This window comes from Aplysia californica, unplaced genomic scaffold, assembly GCF_000002075.1.
Source record: "Aplysia californica isolate F4 #8 unplaced genomic scaffold, AplCal3.0 scaffold00499, whole genome shotgun sequence".
In the NCBI taxonomy this organism is placed as follows: Eukaryota; Metazoa; Mollusca; class Gastropoda; order Aplysiida; family Aplysiidae; genus Aplysia; species Aplysia californica.
Genome location: NW_004797769.1, coordinates 572,547 through 594,571, shown reverse-complemented (window position 1 = coordinate 594,571; position 22,025 = coordinate 572,547). Strand labels below are relative to the sequence as shown.

The 22,025-nt window shown below is 38.8% G+C and overlaps 1 protein-coding gene across 2 annotated transcripts in view; it reads right to left on the bottom strand.

Annotated features, from left to right (window-relative positions):
* Positions 1–5,001: 5,001 nt before the first annotated feature.
* LOC101858729 (polypyrimidine tract-binding protein 3) overlaps positions 5,002–22,025 on the bottom strand; it is a 32,971-nt gene continuing 15,947 nt past the window's right edge. For both annotated transcript variants that reach the window (XM_005105885.3, XM_005105886.2), the window contains exons 10-18: positions 21,266–21,367; positions 20,697–20,824; positions 19,447–19,480; positions 17,690–17,782; positions 15,485–15,582; positions 13,942–14,051; positions 11,337–11,411; positions 8,596–8,659; positions 5,002–6,005 (exon numbers count right to left, since the gene is read on the bottom strand). In XM_005105885.3, the coding sequence (XP_005105942.1) occupies positions 5,937–6,005; positions 8,596–8,659; positions 11,337–11,411; positions 13,942–14,051; positions 15,485–15,582; positions 17,690–17,782; positions 19,447–19,480; positions 20,697–20,824; positions 21,266–21,367 (773 nt within the window). In that variant the 3' untranslated portion in view covers positions 5,002–5,936. The remainder of the gene's footprint in view (positions 6,006–8,595; positions 8,660–11,336; positions 11,412–13,941; positions 14,052–15,484; positions 15,583–17,689; positions 17,783–19,446; positions 19,481–20,696; positions 20,825–21,265; positions 21,368–22,025) is intronic.

The following is a 22,025-nucleotide window of genomic DNA, read 5'->3' as shown; positions in this document are numbered from 1 at the left end:
GCCCCTGTCGAAACAATAAGTACGTTCCTGTAGTCTAAAACAACCATATTATGCACTGCTCAAAGCCGAAAGCTCCGTATCCTGAACTCTAGCGTGGAGATCATCAGGAGTGAATGCGTCGCTGTTTCGGGCTCTTCCTCTCCTTAGCTTTTCTGACGCACCGAGCCCCCTTGCCGATGTGAGGTCTCCTTGCAAGTCCGACTGTATTCCTCTGCTGCCAACTCTTAAGATTCATTTCAGCCTGCGTCCTCTCGCTTCAACCAGATCCAGTGACTGCTACTGTCTCCTGAAGGAAATTTATGAGTTCGTCACTTTTCTTTGCAGTAACTCCTGCCACTCTCATCCCCTTTTGGACGCTAAAATTGCTACAAAACCTCTGTATCCAACCTCAATCAGAAAGTGAGTTGCTTTCCAAATCCAACCTGTCTCCTTGCATTTTTCGACAAGCGCCTCATATCGGTTTTCTTTCCGCTCATGTGCAGCATTGCTATTGTCTTCGTGAGGCACCGTGAGCTCCACCAGGCGCACCTGTCCTCTTTCTCTTCTTCCTCCCATAACACCAAGTCTGGCTATTTTTGTTGTTGGGATGGGGAAGAATCTCTGGAAGCCCTGTCAGCAGCTACCCCCCATGTGCCTCCGCTCTGGTCTTTCATGGCTTCGTTTGCTTTCTTTCTGTTGGGAACAGTGCTTCCTTTCGGAACAAACTCAAACTTGGTTAGTCCATGCTTCTGTAGCTTCGGGGCGTATTTTCCTTCTTCCACCTGTTTTGTCGCCATCGTGGTGAGCACTTACTAAGCACCTCGTTGTGTCTCCATGTGTACCTGTCAAGAGCCAGTTTTCAATTTGACAGAAGATGCTTCAAGATTCATAGCTTACCGCATTTACCTTCCATCTGACCAAGTTCCCCGGTGAAGGTAAAACATCATCATACATGAACATGATAGATAGACCGGAGGAGAAAGCTTAGTCTTAGATGTGTTCCACTTCCAGATGTCACTCCAACCAACTTTTTTTTCGACTGCATGCTCTTCCCATCTTGTCATTTGTCCTTGACCATGTGTAAAAACTCTGGCTGAGTGAAACTCATTATCCAGTTTCGCGTGTCGGCTCAAGAGACAGGTGAACTTTGTAATTTTAGATTTTAGATATTTTGCAGTTATTTTTCCTCATAACTGTACAAGTCCCTGAACATCTACACATACTCAGTACTGTCTTCACGTTGGGAGGGGTTTTTTTCTTTCTCTCTAGTTATGTTTCTTCTCCGTTTGTGTACATTGGCGAAGCGCCTACCATAAATGCCATAACAAATAATCACTGCTTCCCTTCCGTAATTTGGGAACATCGTCGCCGTCAATTTATACACCCATAAACAGACGAAGGCCTGATAAATTTTAAGTATATAGCTCTCGGAACTGTTCAATTGCATCAAAATACCCTGTTCATTCTTTTCGGGTCACTCTCATAAGCAGTCACAATGACAAGCACTGATTATGTAAGCTAACAATACATGTACATGTAATTGGGCTGGTAGAGTCTACCTCCAAAAATTTGAGGCGACGAGTCTGGCGCGATCGGCTTGTCCACGATAGCCGCTTTGCGCCCTCAATCTGCTAGCAAACCGCCCCGACCGGACCCCTCCCCCCCCCCCCCCCCCCCTATAATCTCGGGGCTGGTGAGAAAGCCTGGGTTTTTTGTGTTGTTGTTTTTTTTTAATAGCTTTTTTAGGGGGGGGGGTGTCTCGACTTTTTACCGCTCTATACTCTATAGTATAATCTGTTCATTACCTGATTTCCTGGCCACGACAATGACAGCTAATTTTGAAGCCAAATTGCTACATAATATTGGACTTGGGAGTATTGTCATCTCTGCTTCTTTGCCTTCTGTTTGTGCACTCACATCTATTCTTTAGTTAAATTTACTGCTGAAAAATCTTGAGACCATGAATTATTCCCACCGTCAATAATATTAATACGTTTTGCCCAAAGTGGGCAATTATTGAGATATTTTCTCGAGTATTTTGGCGGGTGAACATTCAGCAAAGTATTGTTATAAATTATGATGGTTTTTCAGGATTTGGTTTCATTAGCAACTCATTATATATTACCGCCTCGAATAAGAAGTTTTGTTATGCTCTTATTGTGGGAAGTTTTTCGTGTGTGGCCTCATTTCTACCTGATTCGTTGTCTCACTTTGACTAACCTTCCAAACAAGTCAGCCTTCGCCCATGTGTGTGTGTGTGTGTCTCGGGGTGAAGGTATTCTTTTCCAAAAATATACTCATAGTCATAATCATGATAAAATGTACACGTAGAGATCTTTTTACGACATTGTATTGTACGAAAATCAAAATATGAACAGTAGAAAATACATGTATTAAATTTGTTGTGTCCCTTGATTTTGTGATCTCTGCCGTCAAGTTGAACTTGAGATTTATAATTTATATTTAATGATATTTGATGAGTTGGTATTCTTCCACTCCCCTGACATCACTCAACTCATAATTTATAAAGAATCCGTAGTCGACTGTACCTCTCTAAACTCTCTTTTACTCAGTATGGTACACTACGTAATGTATTGTATAGTGCACGGCACCATTCCAGTCAACTCCGGATGAGTTGATGTCCGGAGAGTGGAAAACGATCACACACACACACCGTTGGGAACGATAAATGAAGAAGAGGTGCTGGGTCACAAATAGACTATGCACTACATTGTACTTGTACACACTGTATTGTGCTGTGTGTCAGGTTAGGACTAGCATGTATAGAAGTAGAAGCAAAGTGAGGAGATCTGAGTGATAGTGATATTGCCTCACGCACTTGCCCCTGTCAGCTAAATGATGAGGCACTGGCAATGAACACTGAAATCGAATGCTCGACTCGATTCTAATATCTATATCTATCTATCTATCTATATATATGTATGTACATGTATCTATCTATCTATCTATCTATATCTACATCTCTCTGCCTTCCTCTCCGCCCGTGTGAGTGTGTGTCCATCACTCGCGTTCTTTGGGTTTCTCTTGACACACTCCACTGCTGCGGTGTAGACTGTTCAAACTTCGATGGGTCATCAAGAAAATATTGACTGTCTTGTAAATGAAGCGTGCTTGAAGCCGAAGTTTCCGTGCTTAAAGGCGTGTAATTTATATAGCAAAAATTCGGTTAGAGCCGTTTAGCGTGCTCGAGTCCGAAACGTGCTTTAAGCCGGCGTGCCAGATTACTTTTTCTGCAGCTCTGGGTCTTCTTACTATCTTATAAACTAAGAAAGCCGAGCTTCAGCGACATCCACGCATTGTGTGTGATGTAAACATAAATGACGTCACGAAACACGCGGTCACTGTAGTGTTTGTGAACTAACTTTGCAGAAACAATAAATCATGACCAACAGAAGGTCGTGATTGATGTGTGTTTCTGTGATTTAAACATAGGCATGCAGTATACAGTACACTGACAATGCCTGTCTGTTTCTTAGGAAGACTCCAGTAAAACTTGATGGTGCGGTTCCTGGTTAAAAGATCTAGTCGACAAATCCCCATAAGTCATTGTGGGTTAGAAATGGCAGCATTTTGGCTCATCTCTATGGGTTTTCACTCAACTCAAAGTCAAAGACAAAATTGGAGATTTTTTTTTTTTTGGTTTCTTGCAGTTTTCAGATTGACCATTGACAATGTTCTCTTTACATGTATTTAAATTTAACTTTACGCAGACTCCACCGTAATTTTAGTCCACCCTACTTTAGATGGTTTACTTCTACTGTACATTACATGGACCCAACTGTACTTGTTCACCGATGTCTGTGCTGTAGCAGTCAGGCGCTTTGCCATTGCCCACAGGAGTTGGTCCGATTCCCAAGCGGGAATAATTCTTTGAGTGCTGGGAAATTTGATTCCCCTTTCAGTCAGCAGAGTTTGGCATGGACAGGCAGGGTCAAAGCAGCCCAACTCCTAAGCGTGCGTATGCCCGAGTCAGCATAAATGATCGCAGTTCAATGAATCAGGAATCACATACACCACACTCTCCTCTTCTTTTACTTTTTGGCCGGCCCTATACGCTCTCTTCATACATGTACAGAGCCTCTAAGCTACGGCACGCACGCCACTTTTGGTGTGGCGGCTCACATAATGCGTATCTACACACCATCTCTCTCTGCCGCCTGCCCCACCTCACTGGACTGGCTATTATGATTCACGCTGCACTGCTGACTGCCTATTTGGAGCCCGCCAACGCCTCCCCAATCCCCTTAAACCCAGCTAAACCTCAATACTTGATCTCTCCCGCTGTATGCTGTATCCGAGTTCGGGCCTTTCCTTGCCCTGCTAAACCCGAGCACAGTTAATTGAGTTTACACAGAGAAAAAGGGGGATTCCGGTAAGGTCCTGCTGTAGTCGTGTTCTACTGCATTTATTTGGTAACAGAGGAAACTCTCCTAGTCTTTTACAGAAACTGAACAAGGGGCAAAAACTTTACCCTCGATTTTCTAAAAACTGTATTTTTGGGGATAGCCCCCTCGTGCTTAAAAAAAAGGACCAAATTTGATCTAAACAGTGTTGATGAGGACGTATAACTTCTAGTTTACAATTGTAGTTTCTGAACAAGTCATTTTTGCTGCACACACAACCAAATAATTTCTCTTTAAGTTTCCCTAAGATCACTTTTAAGTTCCAACAAGTGTTACAAGACTTGCAACATAAGTCACTCAAGTGCCGAAGATTAGAGGTATCACAAAAGAGTAACATGAGGACAAGAGATAAAGATGACAGATGCTTGATAGAAAAAAATACCCACCAACCATACATTCCACCGACATCACCAAGGCCTTATGGCCCAAGTCAGACGGGTCAACATTGAAACTGATCCACCACAGGACTCCTCGGCTGTCAGGAGTCCCTGGATGATCAGTTTCATTTAGGCACATTTCTGACTTGGGCCAAAAAGGAAGAACCTTGATCATGTACTGTACAATTTGTAACTACCCCAAACAATGAATAAACCAGTACTGCAAAGTAAAAATAACTAGTTTTATTTTGATCACGACATGGATGAAACTACACAGACTATAAATTTTAATATCTATGGTTCTTTAAGAAACTCCCCCAAAAAGTCAGCAAATACCCCCTGAAACGTCTTTAGAAAAAACCGATCAACTTTTGAGCATATCTGTACTTCTGTCAGCTTGAACAACACCAACAGAAAAGTACAATGTACTTCATAAAACAGTTGTAAAACCTAGTTTGCCCCAGTCCTGAACAGATCATTACATGTACAGACAGCAAAGCAACTAAATGTTTTAGCAGCGGAGCCTGCAAACACCGACGGGTATGAACAAAGGGTAATACTCCTCATAGCAGCTCTCGAGAGCCAAGGTACCAAGTCTGCCTCCACTTTCCCCATGAATCAGCACGACCATGCAGATGGCCACAGGAGAAAAAATACAAGGAGATCATACACACAATGTCATGAAAATAAAAACAACACACAAAGAGAACCAAAACATGATAGTTCAGCTGCCGCATTAGAGGCGAGTATACAATGTATTTACAAAATTTCTATTGTTCCAAATGTGCACTAAAATCAGAACACAGTACATATGAACAGCTTATTCCTGAGAACATAAGATTCCCTGGGCTGTCCAAAAACGGAACACTACGATCTCGCTGAAAATGAAAGAGAGCATTAAGATGGTCCACTGCATCTCATGCTTTTCAATATTCTTGTAACCCACTATACAAAATAAAAAAAAAAAATAAAAACAAACCCGCCCACAAAATCAACAGTTTCAAAACATGAATGGCCTTACATCAATGTAAATCAATAGTTTTGTGCTAATAACGCACATGGGTTTAAAAAAATAATGGCAAGGTGATCAATGAGATTTGAGTAGACAATTGAACAGATCAACTTATACAATGAGACAGGACGATGAGCGATGATTTTAGATGGTCGATTTGGAGAAGGACACCCTGAGATGGAGGCTGTCGCCGACTTGGTAGTTGTGAAGACCCTGGAACAAAGGAAACATTTCATGAGCAAAATAAGGGATTGAAGGGGGACAGCGCCGCCTTTTTTTGGTTTTAGGGCACCCTAAATATGCCATTTCTGGCTGTTCAAAAGCAGATATCTAAAAAGAAAATGAGTGAGAAAAAAACAAACCTTGCATACATAATATTCTGCTTGGGTTGATCCATATAAATCCAAGCCCATGCTTTCTCACATGCACCGGTACTGTATATCCATAAATAGTAGTATAACAGCTAAAACTAGATCTATAATTGACAGTTAACTTTCTACTTTTTTCTGCTTGTGTTTGATTAGGCATATTGAAATAAACACACAATTTCTAACTAGATCTACACTTACTGAAAGTGGATGAATTTAACGCTCCTAGATCTATATGACTTAGCACCAGATAAACATTTGAACCAGGCGTCCTGCTCTGGACAGCCATTGAGAATTGAGAAGAAAAAGGATAAACAACCAAAGCCGAAGACACTGTCTACACTTTTATATAAAAGAGCACTTCCGGTGCAGGATGGCAATTGTTGACTCTTGGTAATTACGAAAAAAAATTGCATTTTGCATTTTTTTAAAATGTTTGTTGTTGGGTTGGTTTTTTAAATGAATTTCCGCGAAAAATTTTCCTTTTGGATCTCCGCAAATTTGCGAAAGACTGGAAGCACTGGTACGTCACGAAAATGCATAATTTTTAGCGCTATGTTGTACAATGTACGTCACAAAAATTGGAAAAATTTGCCGCTCCTGTTTGCCTGTATGACATTACATGTACATCACGCTAATAACCTGGCTCTAATTCTTCTATATAAGGAGTTTTAGCCACACACACAGCGTAGAATTGTATTCGTGAATAAAAAGACATGTATATCGATACCAAATTTGCTAGCATCTTTTTTATCTAGGCTTGCGGGCAGCCGTGTACTCTCATAAAACGTAAACACCGAAAAGACTTTAAAAAGGCAAATAAATTCACTTCTTTACTGAGTAGTACAGGTTAATTGAAATCCTGAGTAAGATGGGAGGAAATGGGGAATAATGAAAGTGAGAAAAGTGACACAATCGAAGACCGTGTCCGAAATATGTCACAAGTGCGCTAGATCTAGACCGCACGTCCATTAACACTGAGACATTAGGCTACTGTCCAGTGACAGCTCAGCCGAAAATCTGACAAGAGGAACGAAAGGGTTAAATATGAACCCCATCACTAATAGGGCTGGACTTGCGCTGACAACATTAAGCGACTGTAGAAACATCCAACAATTATCATGAGCAGATCAATATTTAGTTGTGCACGTATCATCTTTTTTTTTAACCCCATTGTTCATGAACTACAAGTTCATACCTTTCAACAACAAAAAAAACAACATGGTCCATGGTCAAAAAGTGACCTGATTTTAGTGAGTCTGCAAGATCGTTACAAACCTAGGCTATCTGACAGAAACCTGCTAATCTCTAATGGCAGTAGTATATTTTTTTTACTACTAATCTTGGTGAAGGTCACATACTAAAAAAATAAAAAAATTTTTAGCAAACCCAATGCACACAAAATAGTCGTTGATTCAGACTGCACACTATCATCCGATTAAAACCCCTATTATCATGTGGTGAAATCAGACGCTCGTCAAAATAATGAAATCTGCATTTTTTGGTAAATTTTTCTTCTAAATTTTCTTTTTTTGCTCAACACCTCTTCTGTCCATTTAAAACATTTTGGTGTGGATTTTCTGAAAAACATTTAACGGCAACAAAAAAAAGTACATTTTCAATTTCCAAGGACCGTCAGGCTATGGAAGTTACAGTTACCAAACTTTGGCGGCCATTTTTTCGCTAATGTTAACTCTGAAACCAGGAAACCCTGACCTCTTTCAGCCATAAGCAACCAGACTTCTATTCGGGATGGATATTTTTTTCACCAAAAGGAAGGTCTATGAACAGACTTTTAGATGAAACCAATAACCTCATATACCCAAAAACTGACGAGCGCCTGATCCCACCACACCGTGACACATAAATGGAGACGTAAGTAACGAGCAAAGGATTTTATAATCACAGGACTGCCCACCTACCTACCAGCACATGTTTTAGTAGCCAACAGAAAGAGAACTGGTAAACTGGCTTAAAAATTCGTAATATGGCTAGGGAAAATCTTCTATGGCATGTCAAGGAGAGGGGTTGTAGTCAAGTATAGTACAAATGTAAAGTAAACAAAGGTGTGACGACACAAAAAGGCAGGAATTGTTAATCTAAAATCTGCTTTACTCTTGGCTTTGGGACATCAAGTCTTATGTTTTTCTAAGGGCAAATTGACACTGAGCGACTAAAGGATCAATGCAAAAAGGGTGTTACTACTGTTAAAGTTGGACAGCTGCACGTGACGTACACTGTCTAGGTCTGATAGTTTTTCTATTTTTCTTCTTATACCACGGGAAGGTTGGCAGTGGGTTGGGGTAGCCAACATTTTTTTAAAAATCAGAATCATGGGTAATACGATCGTATTTTCGTAAAATTGGATAAAAATCGTAACCATTTCACAAAATTTGTGTTGGCAGGCAGGCCTGCAATCACACACTGATACTCACAATTAAAGCAAGAGTGGCTTCCTCAATTGTTGACATCTCAATCAAAGCCATCTTTCTGTCGTTGCTGAAAAAGAAAAAAAAAGTCAATTTTAAAGAAACCATCAGTTCTGGTATTTAGTCACAGCATCCCTACAAACTCAGCACATATGCTGTTGATGAATACAAGAGCTGACTTTTGAGTCCAATAATACAGATCACGGCGCACCAGTAGTGGAATTTTAGTTGCCGCGCCGGGCGCCTTATCACATCGGGGTCACGGGGGTCAGCTCCCTGTCGCCGCTCTGTCTGGGCCGACTTAATTTTTGGTACTTTTCAACGTACAATTTTAGGTGTATCCTTGTATTTATGGTAATTCTCATTTAGTGCACCCAAAACATGCATTTCTGCTCTTGAGACTCAAAAAAGAACGGACGTTGTAACTTGTCTAGTTATTTCGTTAGACGCGCTGGAGTTGGCAATGCTAAATTGTAATATTTTATGAAAAAAAAATCAATATTAAAAAAAGGCATACACAAAATCTGTCGACCTTTTGGAACATGAACAACATAGCATTGGTGCAGATGGTATCTGCGCATATAATAGAAAGCTGTAATTCTGCAACTTTATCCATCGGGCACACAATTCGCCTAGAAGTAATTCCTCCAAATACAACTTTATGTGTCTAATATAATCGTGCATATTCGCATATTTTCTCGAAAGTTTATAAAAGTTACCATGAAGTTTCTCTATGAAAAGTACAAATCGATTTTAATGCCAGAATACATCTTCAATGTAATACACGAACAGTATCTGTTACACTCCATAAATTCCTTATTTTTCTTAAAACGTTTAGTCTCGGTTTTGTAAGTTGACTGAATAATAGGGATGACTTCTCATAATTGGGTTACAAGAATAATTTCTAGCTTTCCAGGGACACTGAATCAGCACAAGACTTTTCCAGCTTTATTTTTCACTTCTATGACCATTTGCAATAACTGACAATGTGACTGATTTCTTTTCATTCACAAGTGTCTGCGCAATTTCCGACAAGAATGAATGTCTTCGCTGTCATTATTTTTATTCCATTCAAGAAGTTTATTTCGACCCACGTTTTAACACGGTTTTGTGGGGTTTTATGCAGGCTGCCACTGACACAGCATGATTCATGAACAAACGAAGAGTAACTTTCTCTTGTTTAATAGTAAAATAAGAGCTAACACTGATCGTTCTTTAGTTAAAAAATGCAGATGTGCATCTTTCTTCTCTTATAACTTTATTACTACTCGCCCAGATTTAAGATATTCGTAGTAAGTTTAACACAGATTTTGAAGAGATCTGTCGTGCCTTTTTAAAATTAACAATAATTTATTCATAAGTTTGAAACTAAAATAGGACAAATTGGGTACTCTACAAACACTTGTCTAGAACAATAACTACGGCACAGAAATAAACCATTTTAATGCAGAATAAATCTCAAGACATTGAGCTTTTAGTACATCCGCGAAATGGTTTGCTGTGTGGGATGGGGAAGAAGTTATCTTTTTAAACAGTAAAAAATGCAAACTTCCTAACCGACACCGGCAAAGTCACTTCAGGGCTCATTAACCTCGTGACCCCGAGCCGGAGAGCTCCGGCAGGCTGCCGAGTCGCGCTAACTAAAGGTAACAGAATCGGGCGAAAAGTGACGCCTTGAGATGAACACAGAAAATATGAAAATGGAAAACTTCAAATCAGGGATAGCTTGTACAATTTTCCATTCCCTGCCGGAACTCATTATATTTCATTATATCTGCATCATAATTACCCCCCCCCAAATTCTGAAAATCTAGATGACAATGACAATCTTTATTCATCTCGCAGGGAGAAATTTGTCTTGGTCGTTAACAATGGCAGTAGACGTTACTAAAGTTAGACCTAAAAGTGCACTCACGCAAACACACAACAAGACAGGACATTAGGCCTAGTAAATAAATGTCTCACATGCTGGGACAACCCACTCCGTAAAACATTCTCTCTCTCCGTTTCATTTGTAGCACTGTGTGTTCAGTAACCTCACTGCAGTTGCGACAAATGAATTTGTATATCTGTCTGCTCTTGCTTTTTTGGAAATGTATCATTTACTGGACTTTAAGCAAAACCCATGAAAACAAAATCACTGCAATGTGAAATGAAATTCTGCGAAACCCTTAACATCACTAGACGAGACAGGCAGAGAAATGAAGTAAGAGCAACTATCGGCACCGAGTCCTGCCTGCATTACATAGAAAGACAGGATAAAATTGTTTGGCCACCTGTTACGCATGTCACCTGACCAGCCAGCCTCGAGAGCCTACAACAAGTACTCAGGCTATAAATGAAGAGGAAGGCTACGTAAAAGGTGGCTCGAGGGTGTCAAGGAACCCCTAAGAAAACATCAAAACTGAAAGAGCTGCGGAGCTGGCGTATCATAGAAAACTGCATCTCCCCTCGCACTCAACGGCAACAGAGGATGAAAAAGTAAAAGTAACTTTTACTGTGGGTCGATAGTTGAAATTTCGATGTCAGTACAAAAGTCAGTAATGTGTAAGAAATGTATTTTTTGTCAACACTAGAGGGAAAGACAAGATTGAAGGAAAAGGAATGTAAAAAATTCTTACAAACACATGAACAATAAGAAGATAGCATTATTTAGTTTCCTTGCCATTTGAAGAGGACCCAATAATCGCTAGAAGCAAAGGCATTGGCAAAACAAAGTGAGCCAACTAAAAGTACCAATTCCTTACTTAAAGAACTTGAAAGCTTTGATTGATCCATACTGAGAGAACAAATTACGGATGTCATCTTCCTCCAGAGTGTTGCTGAAAAAGAAACAAAAAGTGAATCATAATCATTTGATGGATATAGGTGGACCTTCTCTTACTTATAATAAGCACCAAAAAAACAAAAAAAAGTAGTCGGGCTGGTGAATATGTATGCTTGGGTATCAAATAGAACTGTACTCTGAGCCAAGGAAGATCACTGTAAAAGCCTCCCAATCGATTCTACAGGAGCATATTACCACCAACCTATCTTGACTTACAGCACCAGGAACCTTCAGATTTTAAAAAAAAAAAAACCTAGCCAAAATAAAAATGAAGACCCACCCCAGACTGAATGACAATTTTAAATTCTATAAAATTCAGCTTACACAGCTTCAGAGATGCCAACCATAGAAAATCGAAATGAGTATTGGGAAATATGAAAATGTGTATTCCCCACCACCGACGGACCAACTAGTAAAATATTCAGGGTATCCAGCAATATTTCCTTTAAAAAATTTACTAGCTCACCAGCTCAAAAAAGGGAGCACACACGTGTACAATATACATGTATCAAGTAAACAACATGTCAGTGTTCAGTGCCGTACTGGGGTCTTGTTTGACTTAAATACTTCAGTCTTTTAAAATATTTTCCTCTCATTATTATATAAAAATTTAATCCTGCTTTGAGCGTTCAGAAGGGCCTAGAACAAGAATTTTGATAATCAAGAACCAGTCTGGGTATCATAATTCATATTATGAACTGACATACTAAAATTATTGCTCAAACTCAGTTTTAGTAGAGGTTTTACGGCGCTCGCAACTGCGCCAGAAGATTAGGTGTCACAAGAGAGTAACAAACATAAAAAAGAAGGGGAGATAAAGACGATAGATGTTTGATAGGAAAGAAGAAGCAAACCACACCAGAGCACCCGCCGGTCACAATGGCAAACCAGACAATCTAAAAATCGAACGACGCTTGTATTTTCTTTTCTGTTTTTCCCACAAGTGACAGCACAGAGACGAGTCCGAGTGTTGAATAAATTTTTTTGGCGCGGCAACAGTTTTTACTTTGCACAACCTGCATTGTCACAAATATTCCGTTATCAGACTACCGCTGGCAAACTTCTCGGTGGTAACGAAAGCGAAAGTTTTGAACTTGATTTTCCCTATCGAGCCTCGGTGTCACATACACTTCCGCCATAGCCGCCTCTTCGCGTGAAAGTTGAAACATATTCTTGACGGTGAAAAGCTGAACGAATATAATATCACAATCGCGACCGGCAAAAATGAACTTACTGACCTTATCGGACTTGGTTTTCAAATATTCCAGTTCCGCGATACTGAAACTATTTTGACAAAAGATGGGACTTGAGATAATTAGGTTTACTCGACCAAGCTGAATCTCCTATTTTTCGCATTCCAAGATGCGTATTTTTTCATGAAAAGTCGTATTCGCGTATTTTCGGCCAAAAATCGTACTAAAATACGTAAAATCGTACTGGTTGGCATCTCTGCAGCTTCAATAGGAAAGGCATAATACACAAAAGACCTAAATCATAAAACCATGTAGCAATGCCCACCGAGCGCGTTTTGTTCTGCCGATTTTTTTAGAGAGAGAGCGAGAGAGAGAATGGGGCGGGGTAAATATGTTACATTTATTGTATGAGTTGTAGCCTACACATGCCAAATATTCCCATGACTTGTAAACTATATTATCTGAACGCATCTTAATCTACCACACAAAAGGACACTGTCCAACTATGGATATACACAGAGACGATCTTATTTTCTATAACAAAGTAAGCATGCTTTTACTAGTACAGAACTGGATTTATTAGACTAATAAATCCAGCTCTCTACTTACATTTTTGTGACAAATTGATCCAGGGCATTGCTTGGCAAGGAGGAACCTTTTATGTTGCCAAGTTTCATTCAAATATCATGACTTTGGGAGAACATATGACTGATAATCTTTGTAAATCTGTAAAGAACGCCACTTTTTTACCTGTTAATGTCTTTACAACTCAAAAAGTATGACAGATATTAAAAATCTGACTGCATGACTAGGTTCTGCATAAAAAAATGTACTAGACTGCCAAGTTTCATTTCCATATTCCAAGAAATAGGCGAGCTATGACAAATATTGTCTCAAAACGCACCGAAAACTGCCACATTTTTACCTATAAACGTCTTCATAACTCAAAAAATAGGATAGCTATGGAAAATCTGAAAGCAGGACTAGATTCTGCACTAGAAAATGTACTGGGTTGCCAAGTTTCTTTTAAATACTCCGAGAAATGAGCGAGTTATGACGAATATTGTCTCAAAACTCACCAAAGAACGTCCCATATTTTGGGGGTTTTTCATTATATAAGTGTACCAGAAATTAATTGATTAAAAAATCTAACTTTTTTGTTTATTGATGGATTTCAAAAATTCAAAAAGTTCCATGCTCGGTGAAGATAAAGCTACAAAATGCACCTATTTGCAAACACTTTCTAGCAAAAAAAAGGATTTTCGTGGTCATTGCTAAACCATGGTCCACTCATTCATGCCCAATATGGTTTATATTGATCCTAAAACTTACACATTGTACAAATGCAGCACGCCTGTAGGAGGGAAAATGTAGTTCTTGGAGCCCATGCGCTTGAATCTGTGATGTGGGGACGTCACAAAATCTTTCGTCAGGCCGGCATCCTGAAAAAAACCAACCCAACAGCAACAATGATTTTTCACTAAAATGACATTCTAAAAAATACTCCTCTTTTTTCCCATATATAACAGAAAGGCACACAACAATCAACTGAAAGCTTAGAAATACAGTCGAACCTGTGTAAGACAGCCACTCATTGTCAAGGAGAAAAGTGGCCTTATAAGACAGGTGGCCATCTTAGGCAGGACTGATCAAGATGAAGAAAACCATTCCTTTCTGAGGCCCTAACCGAAAGGTAGCCCCATTGTTGTTGTTGTGTGTTGTAGTTTTCACTGGGGGTTTTTTTCTTCTGTTGCTGCAAGGGTGACATAAAAACTAAATGTGTCAGACAAGGAGGACGAGTGCTATGGTAAAACAAACACATGGGTCGCCACCACTCGGAGAACGAGCGGCGCTTTTGTCACAAGTTCATGTTGACCTCCATTGTTTCTTTGTTACAGAGTGGGTAAACAGTGACCACTCATCTAACTTAAGATTTGAGTACGAGTTCTGGGCGGGGCTTATGGGTTATGAGGGACCACACCCTTTCCTCACCAGCTGAAAATTTGTTACCTATTGGTCAACAGAGGGAGGGGCCAACACAACATGACCGGTTGGAGTTGGAGGGACTACCTAACAACAACGACAGGTGATTGGATTATGACAGCTCGTCCTCAACGCCAGGGGCCAATGCACAATTTATGACAAAATGTAATAGTCACTAAGGTGGCCGTCTAAGACAGGTGTTATTGCTTGGTGTGATAGGGGTTGTCTGTTAAAATATGACGGCCGCCAGGAAAGGTTCAACTGTACCATCATACATGCCAACAACTCCCTGACCAACAATAGGAGTTGGAATCCTTCCTAAAATCTGAGTTTGAGAGTTATATTTTTAAATCAAAGAGCTGCGATTTCAATGGAGTGCTTGCAAGTCTGTACTATACATTGCAAATAAACATCTCAATGAAAAAAAAAGTAACATGAAAGCACTTTATTCCTCCAAACCATTTTTATGGGAAATACATTTTAGGCATGCGGCATGGCTTTTTTAAAGAATAAAAAAGACTTGGGATTTCAGAAAGTGAAGAATACTGCCAAGAGTATGTTTTCAGTCGAAGTATCTGTGTCAAAATCGACGTGAAACATCCGATGATAAGCAAAACAAATTAAACCACTTGCAGCAGTGGTAAAGAAATTCTTCAACTCAAACATATTTATGTTGGAGTACAAGTCAACATAACAGTTTGACTAACAAATGAAAAGAAGAGGTACTTGTACCCCAGAAAAACATCAGTTCATCCGAAGATCAAGTCAAGTGGCCTGAAAACAAGTGGAGTCAACTGCATTTATATATTTTCTCATCATTTAAGCTTGCGGCTCAAAACACTACATCCCACCCATGATCAGACAATCAATTTTATTTATTAACAAAACTTACAGATTGGCCTTCCTTGGGCATCTGAATAAGTTGATGTTTGGATGGAGCAACTCTCAAGGTTCTCCCCCAGACCTTTGCCTTGTCCAAGTATGTGATAGCTGGGTTGGAGAAAAAGAGCAAATGAAAATGAAATATCCTAAGGTACACCAAAAGGCTTACTTTCCTTCAATTACATGGTTTTAACTCATTCGCTACGTATTATTTTCGGATTGTGGTCGAATTTTTTCATGGGGGCGAAATGAGATGGTGACTAGTGCGCAGTTCACAGGTCTTTGGGGTCACAAATTCAAATAAACATCAACATATATACCAAAATTTTCAGTATGGTTTTTAGAATACACCTGTAATGTTCATTTGTGTATTTTTCAACTTTGGTTCATGTAAGAGGCGATTATGCAAAACAATTTTGCTTGGATGTGGCTAAAACTTGAAAATAAAAAATTAATAATCTTTGCACCTAGTCAAAATAACCATAAATGAATAGAACCGAAAAATATTTAAAATCACCAAAAAAATAGTGATTTTGGGGAGACAAAATATTTTGACAATTTGGATCTATATCTAGCACTGAAAAATATTGATTTCTCAATAACAGAGCACTGGCAAATCTGAGTCCAAAAGTATCAATATTCTAAAGAAGATGCCTTCTTTTCTTTAGTGAGCAAAATAATTATAAATTTTGTAGTGTAAAAGTACTAAGACTGGAGTCTGGGCTATAATTTGGGCATCGCGATAAAACCAAAGTTGCATAAACTTCGAAATCACGTTTCAAAACAATCTAAGCTTCCGATTTTCTGTGGAAACGCCTGACCCGGAAGTAAACTTTATATTATAACTTTAATTTTAACATGGATGGATTTGAACATCTAAGCTAGAATTATAGGCCGGTTCTCGAGTCGTAGCGAAGTCACTTTCGCCGAGCCGCGCGTTTCAAAACAATCTAAGCCTTCAATTTTCAGTGGAAACGCTTGACCCGGAAGTAAACATATTATAACTCTTATTTTAACACGGATATGTGGATTGGAATAATATATAAGCTAGAATTATAGGTCGGTTCTCGAGCCGTAGCGAAGTCGCTTTCGCCGCAGCGAATGAGTTAAAAAAGTATATTTGTTTGTTTGTTTGTGTATGTGTTTTACGGCACTATCGACACAATTTTGGTCATTTAAGCGCCATCAGGTTTCATCGCTACAAAATCAGACGTGTTTTTAGTAAGAGTCTTTCGGAGCTCGCAACCGCAAACGATCACACTATTTCCATTATGCTAAAAAGACGAACAAACATTTATAAAAAATTTTTTTTGTAAATATGGAAAAGGCTTATTTACATTTGTATATACAATATAAATTTCAGTGTATGTATATATACACCGATATCGATAACTATATATTTCATATTCTATTAAATAGTCCAATTTCTTTTATATAACTTAAAATTTTTCTAGGCTCTATGATGTCAAAAAGGGTCTTAATATCTTTACATTTAAAATATTTTTCCCGCACATATTTAAATTCGACACATTCCGTTTGAGGTGGACTAAACAAGAAAGTACTGCAGACTGTTGGCTATTCGAGACAACTTTGCATCAAATTTTATAACAACGTTCAGAAATACTTGCATATGTACTCTTAAACCCGAACAATTAAAATTCAATTTTCTTCAAATTTTGCTTGAATGACATCACATCAAATAACTGCCACCCCCAGAGGTTCATCAAATGGAAAACACTGCCACACCCAGCTCCCACTCCTGATTTGGTACCTTCAGACTTTCACTCCTATGAAAGAAGCATCGAGAGATCAACACTACAGGAAATGAACAGACCTTAGCCTCTGTGAAAAATTTGGTTTGAGACCAAGTTACAATCAAACCAACAAAACTTTTTTTACTTCCCCTCATACATTTGCTGTGGGTCGGCAAAAGGTAGCTTGAAAAATTGCATAGCTGACACTAATGTTCTTGGGCATAGAGTTTTGAAAATTTAAGCACGCTATTTGTACCTCCAAAACAGATGTGGGGAAAGTAAAAAAAAAGATTACTCTCGACTTTTGATCACCGATATAAATCTAGTTGAAAGCCACTGATGGGCTATAAGAAAGACGAACCTTTTGTGCAATACAATCATGGCTGATCTATAAACAACAGCTGGGCAAAGTTTATCACAAAGACAAAAATTAACTATTTGACTACAAACAACCATCTCACCTTGCTGGGCTTGTGTGGGATCAGCCATCTGTACAAGAGCATTGTCCTTCTTGTTGAACAAGATCTTCACGCGGTGCACGTTACCATAAACACCTGGGTGAGGATGGCAAATACGGTTAGTAATACATTAACCTAATATCGAACAGGAGTAGATCATTTGAGATAGAAGTTTTTGGGGGGGTTTTTTTAGTTTCGTTTTCAGCAGGATTTTTCCAACAAAAGGAAAAATTGCCCCATCGAACATTCTCAATCACTACTGAGAGAAGGTAGAGATGGTGAATTGAACCCGTCAGATAAAAAGTATGACTTACCTCAGATCAGCATTTAACATGTGCAAAACATTATACAATAAAAGCTTTACATAACAGAACGCCAAAAAAACTAAAACAATATCACACTGATGACCAATACTTGGCAAATACTACTCTGACTTTACCCCAACAAACATTTCTTGATATACAAGAAGTGCAGATCTAAAAGATTTAACAAATGCGAGTGATATAGTAACTACACATCTAAACAGAAGGGAAATTCAGCCTGCAAAATGCTAACTACCATAATAAAGTCTTTGACACTAGCCATTTATGAGGACTAACGACATTTTTTAAGATTCCAAACAATTCCTGAAAACCAAAAGTAACCATTCTTGAGATTGCTTACTCCTTTTCAACCACGAGTCCCTTTAATAATGTAGATAAGTTGGTGACTAACAAGTTCATCTCACAACATCCAATTAGCCCTCTCTCATAATAATCCAATAAGATTCACAATAACAAAATATTAGGGCAAATGTTCAGTCCAAGGGTCAAGCAAGAGGACTTCCAATTGACCATTTAATTGCTTTTCTTTTTTTTTTAATACAGAGAAATGACCAAAGCAAAGCATCCGCACGCAGGGTGTCAAAATGTCCTAGACAACATTTTGCAGGCTGTCACATGTTTTAAAAGAAAAACAAAAAACCAATAGCATTGTAACTGTTTATGAAGTGTCATCTTAAGGTTCACTCCACATAACCTGAAACTGGAAAGTGTGGCAAAGAAGACAGCATTTTATAAAACAACAAGCAATGAGCTCGGTGCATACGCTGAGACCATGAAAAACAGAAACTATAGTTGTGACTGACAAAAGAATTTGCCTTTCTGCCAAAAGAAAAGAAATGGACATTCTATCTGATAAAGAGCCACTTCAGAAGAAAAAAGAGTTTTCTAATTTTATTTTTTAATTTCAGTTATAAGGAATAATGCTCATGACGCTTGTTGGTTTTATCTTTTTGTTTCCAGTTTCGTGCAAAGAGGTTTACACAAGAAAAACTGTTGCCAATGTATTTTGATAAAGATGAAGGTTAGGTATTAAAGAAAGATGTCAAAAGAATGAGGAAAACAAAAAGTTTCAAAATCTCAGCAGTCTATAATTAAACAGAACACAAGATTATGCATATTTCTAGTAAGGAGGAGAGCGAGCAGCAGCAACTATCTTCTTCGCAAGGGGCAGACCCAGTAGAGGAATAGATCAAAGAAAATAAGTAGTCTTTGCAAAAGTCTTAGTTTTAGTTATAGACTGTAATCAACTATCAGAAAAGGTGGGGGGGCAGAGTATATTGAAAGGCGTAAAAGTTTTGTTGTCCACTAGGAAGTAGAAAGTATTTAGAAAGTTGTTAAAAAAAAAAAAAGAAAGAAAGGAATAAAAATACAACAAAAACATTGGCAACATGACCAAGAAAATTGTGAAGTATAAAAGGAAAGTAAGGTTTGACATACCAAACAGTATAAAAAGAGCCTCTGGTGTAACCTTCTATAAATTTTGAGAACGCAGTTGGCGTTTTTTTTTTATTTATAGCAAGGCAGCGTGAGACGGACAAATGGACCAGAGGCAGTAGTAAATTGACGAGTTTTCAAAGATTGGAGAAATCAGTCGAGGTAGGCAGCAACAGCAATCGTGGCAGCGAGTTCAGCGTAGATCAGATCAGACCAGACCAGACCAGACCAGACATAGGTAGTCCAGCGACACATCAGGATGAGATGAGGGGATGGATTTGTTTGGTTGGGGGCATTGGGGAAGATGAGAAAAGACAAAAAAAAGAAAATGCATGAAAATTGGTGTAATGCTAGCTTCCTTGATATTTGCTGCAACAGAAGAAAGGGAAAGTACTTTCAAACGGTTTGCAATAAGGAGACATAGATTTCCTTCAAATCCAAAATAAGATTTGTTCTCAACACCATACATTAAATCAACATGAAAAGCACATTGAAAACAAAACAAAATACATATATACGACTTAAAAGATGGGGGTTTCTTTTTTCAAAGTTCCGATCACATCGGATTGCACAACTAAATACTTCAACTCCGAAGATCTCACCACCAGAAGTCTCTCCAAAACACTCCTCTACATCCACAACACAGTGCTCGACTTGCCTCACAAGAACAAAAAGCAGTATATGCAGAGTACAAAGACGAACTCTTTCAGGACAGTAACTTTTCAATTTACTTCCAATTAACTACAAAAGCTACCCTTATAAAAATCCTTACTGACAAACATGCAGTGCATGCATAAATTAAACCAAACTCATTGTATTAAGGTTTCACATGATCTTATTTCAAATGAAACAGCAAGAGGAAAAAAAAAAACATGCAGAAAATCCATGCAGAAAATAAATCTAATCAAACAGCGTCGTGTTTTTAAGTATCTATGTTAACTACCTATTCACACCAAGGGAGCGGTCACAAAAACAAACCTAAAAAAAATTTTTAAAAAAGAAAGAAAAAAAAAGTATTGCTTTAGAATACTTATAACATTATCGACAACATCAAGTGGAAGTGCTATGCAACACAACTATCACTTTGCACAAACTGACAAAACTTATGTCCCGTCATACGCGTCAACCATTTCAACAGAGGGTCACATTATTTCTAACCTTAGGAGACCAAAGAGAGAAGATATTTGCAGGTACAAACTGTCAGTGGCATTACACACATCCACAACTTTAACACAATCAACCTCGTCACATACCTCCTCATCCAGGTTAGAAACAAGAATGCATGGAGATCCTTGGTTGGAGTTCACACCCATGTTGCCCATTCGGTTGCCCATGCCATTGCCAAAGTTGAATCCACCACCGAGTCCCATGGCATTGGCACCTTCAAAGAGAACATTATGAAAACTAATGAAATTATCTGCCCTTTTTCATCATCGAAATATTTTTAACAGTTGAGCTTTCTAAAAATAAGATCCAACCTTGCAGTCAAACACAGACCTGTCATTCTATGAAATTTAAAAATCAGGATCTCAAGGGGGAAATCTGGATCTGGGGGGAAAAAATCGGGACCAACGACAAATCGCCAGGGTGACTGCCAAGCCGACTTTAAAATTTACCATGGGTGTCATATCTGACGCAACAGATGGAACAAACAAAAAATCGGGATACATGCAATCGAAATCGGGAGTCTTGAGATTTGGGGCTTAAAAATCGGGATATCCCGATTGTCACTCATTACACATTAATATGATTTATCCATGCAGCCCGACACAACCCACAGTAGTCAACAAACAGATCTTCCCAAACATTTGGTAACACTTACCAGATCCAAGAACACCAGCACCGCCCATTCCACCTCCCATTCCGCCTCCCATGCCACCACCCATTCCTCCTCCCATGCCACCGCCCATTCCTCCCATGCCTCCTGGGGAATTTTAGAAAGGGAGAAATAGTTAAATGGTGAAATCTAAATCATTATACAAACACACCACATCGAAAGACAATTGCACAAGCACAGGGGAAAAAGAACTGACTCAAACAAATTTTAGTAAGAGTTTTACAGCACTTGCAACAGAGAAAGGTCATTAAAATGCTAAATTTTACAAAGTTTTAGTTTTAGTACGAGTTTTATGGCATTTGCAAAACAATAACGTCATATAAGTGCCAAAGAATAGGTGTTACAAGAGAGTAACAAATACAAAAAAGGAGGGGAGGAATGGACGATAGATGTTTGATAGGAAAGAAGAAGCAAACCACATCAGGGCACCTGCCATCCACCCACTAATTTTACAAAGGTTACACCAAGGCAGCAACAAATACAGAGATCAGGACGATATGTTGTTTAGTATGGGGTATTACGGCGCTCGAAACTGCATAAGGTCATAAGAGCGTGCGAAACAAGTTGGGGTTTTTTTCTCAATAGCTCACTGCTCAGCCTGATTCTGGTCAGTATTATTAATTTAAATTTTTAAAGGTTAAAAATCGAGTGTGAATAGATTTTACATAATTTAAAACAACTTTCTAAATAACACTAAAATTTCACACAATAAGCCCCCCTACACAAAACATTACTGCAAATAGTC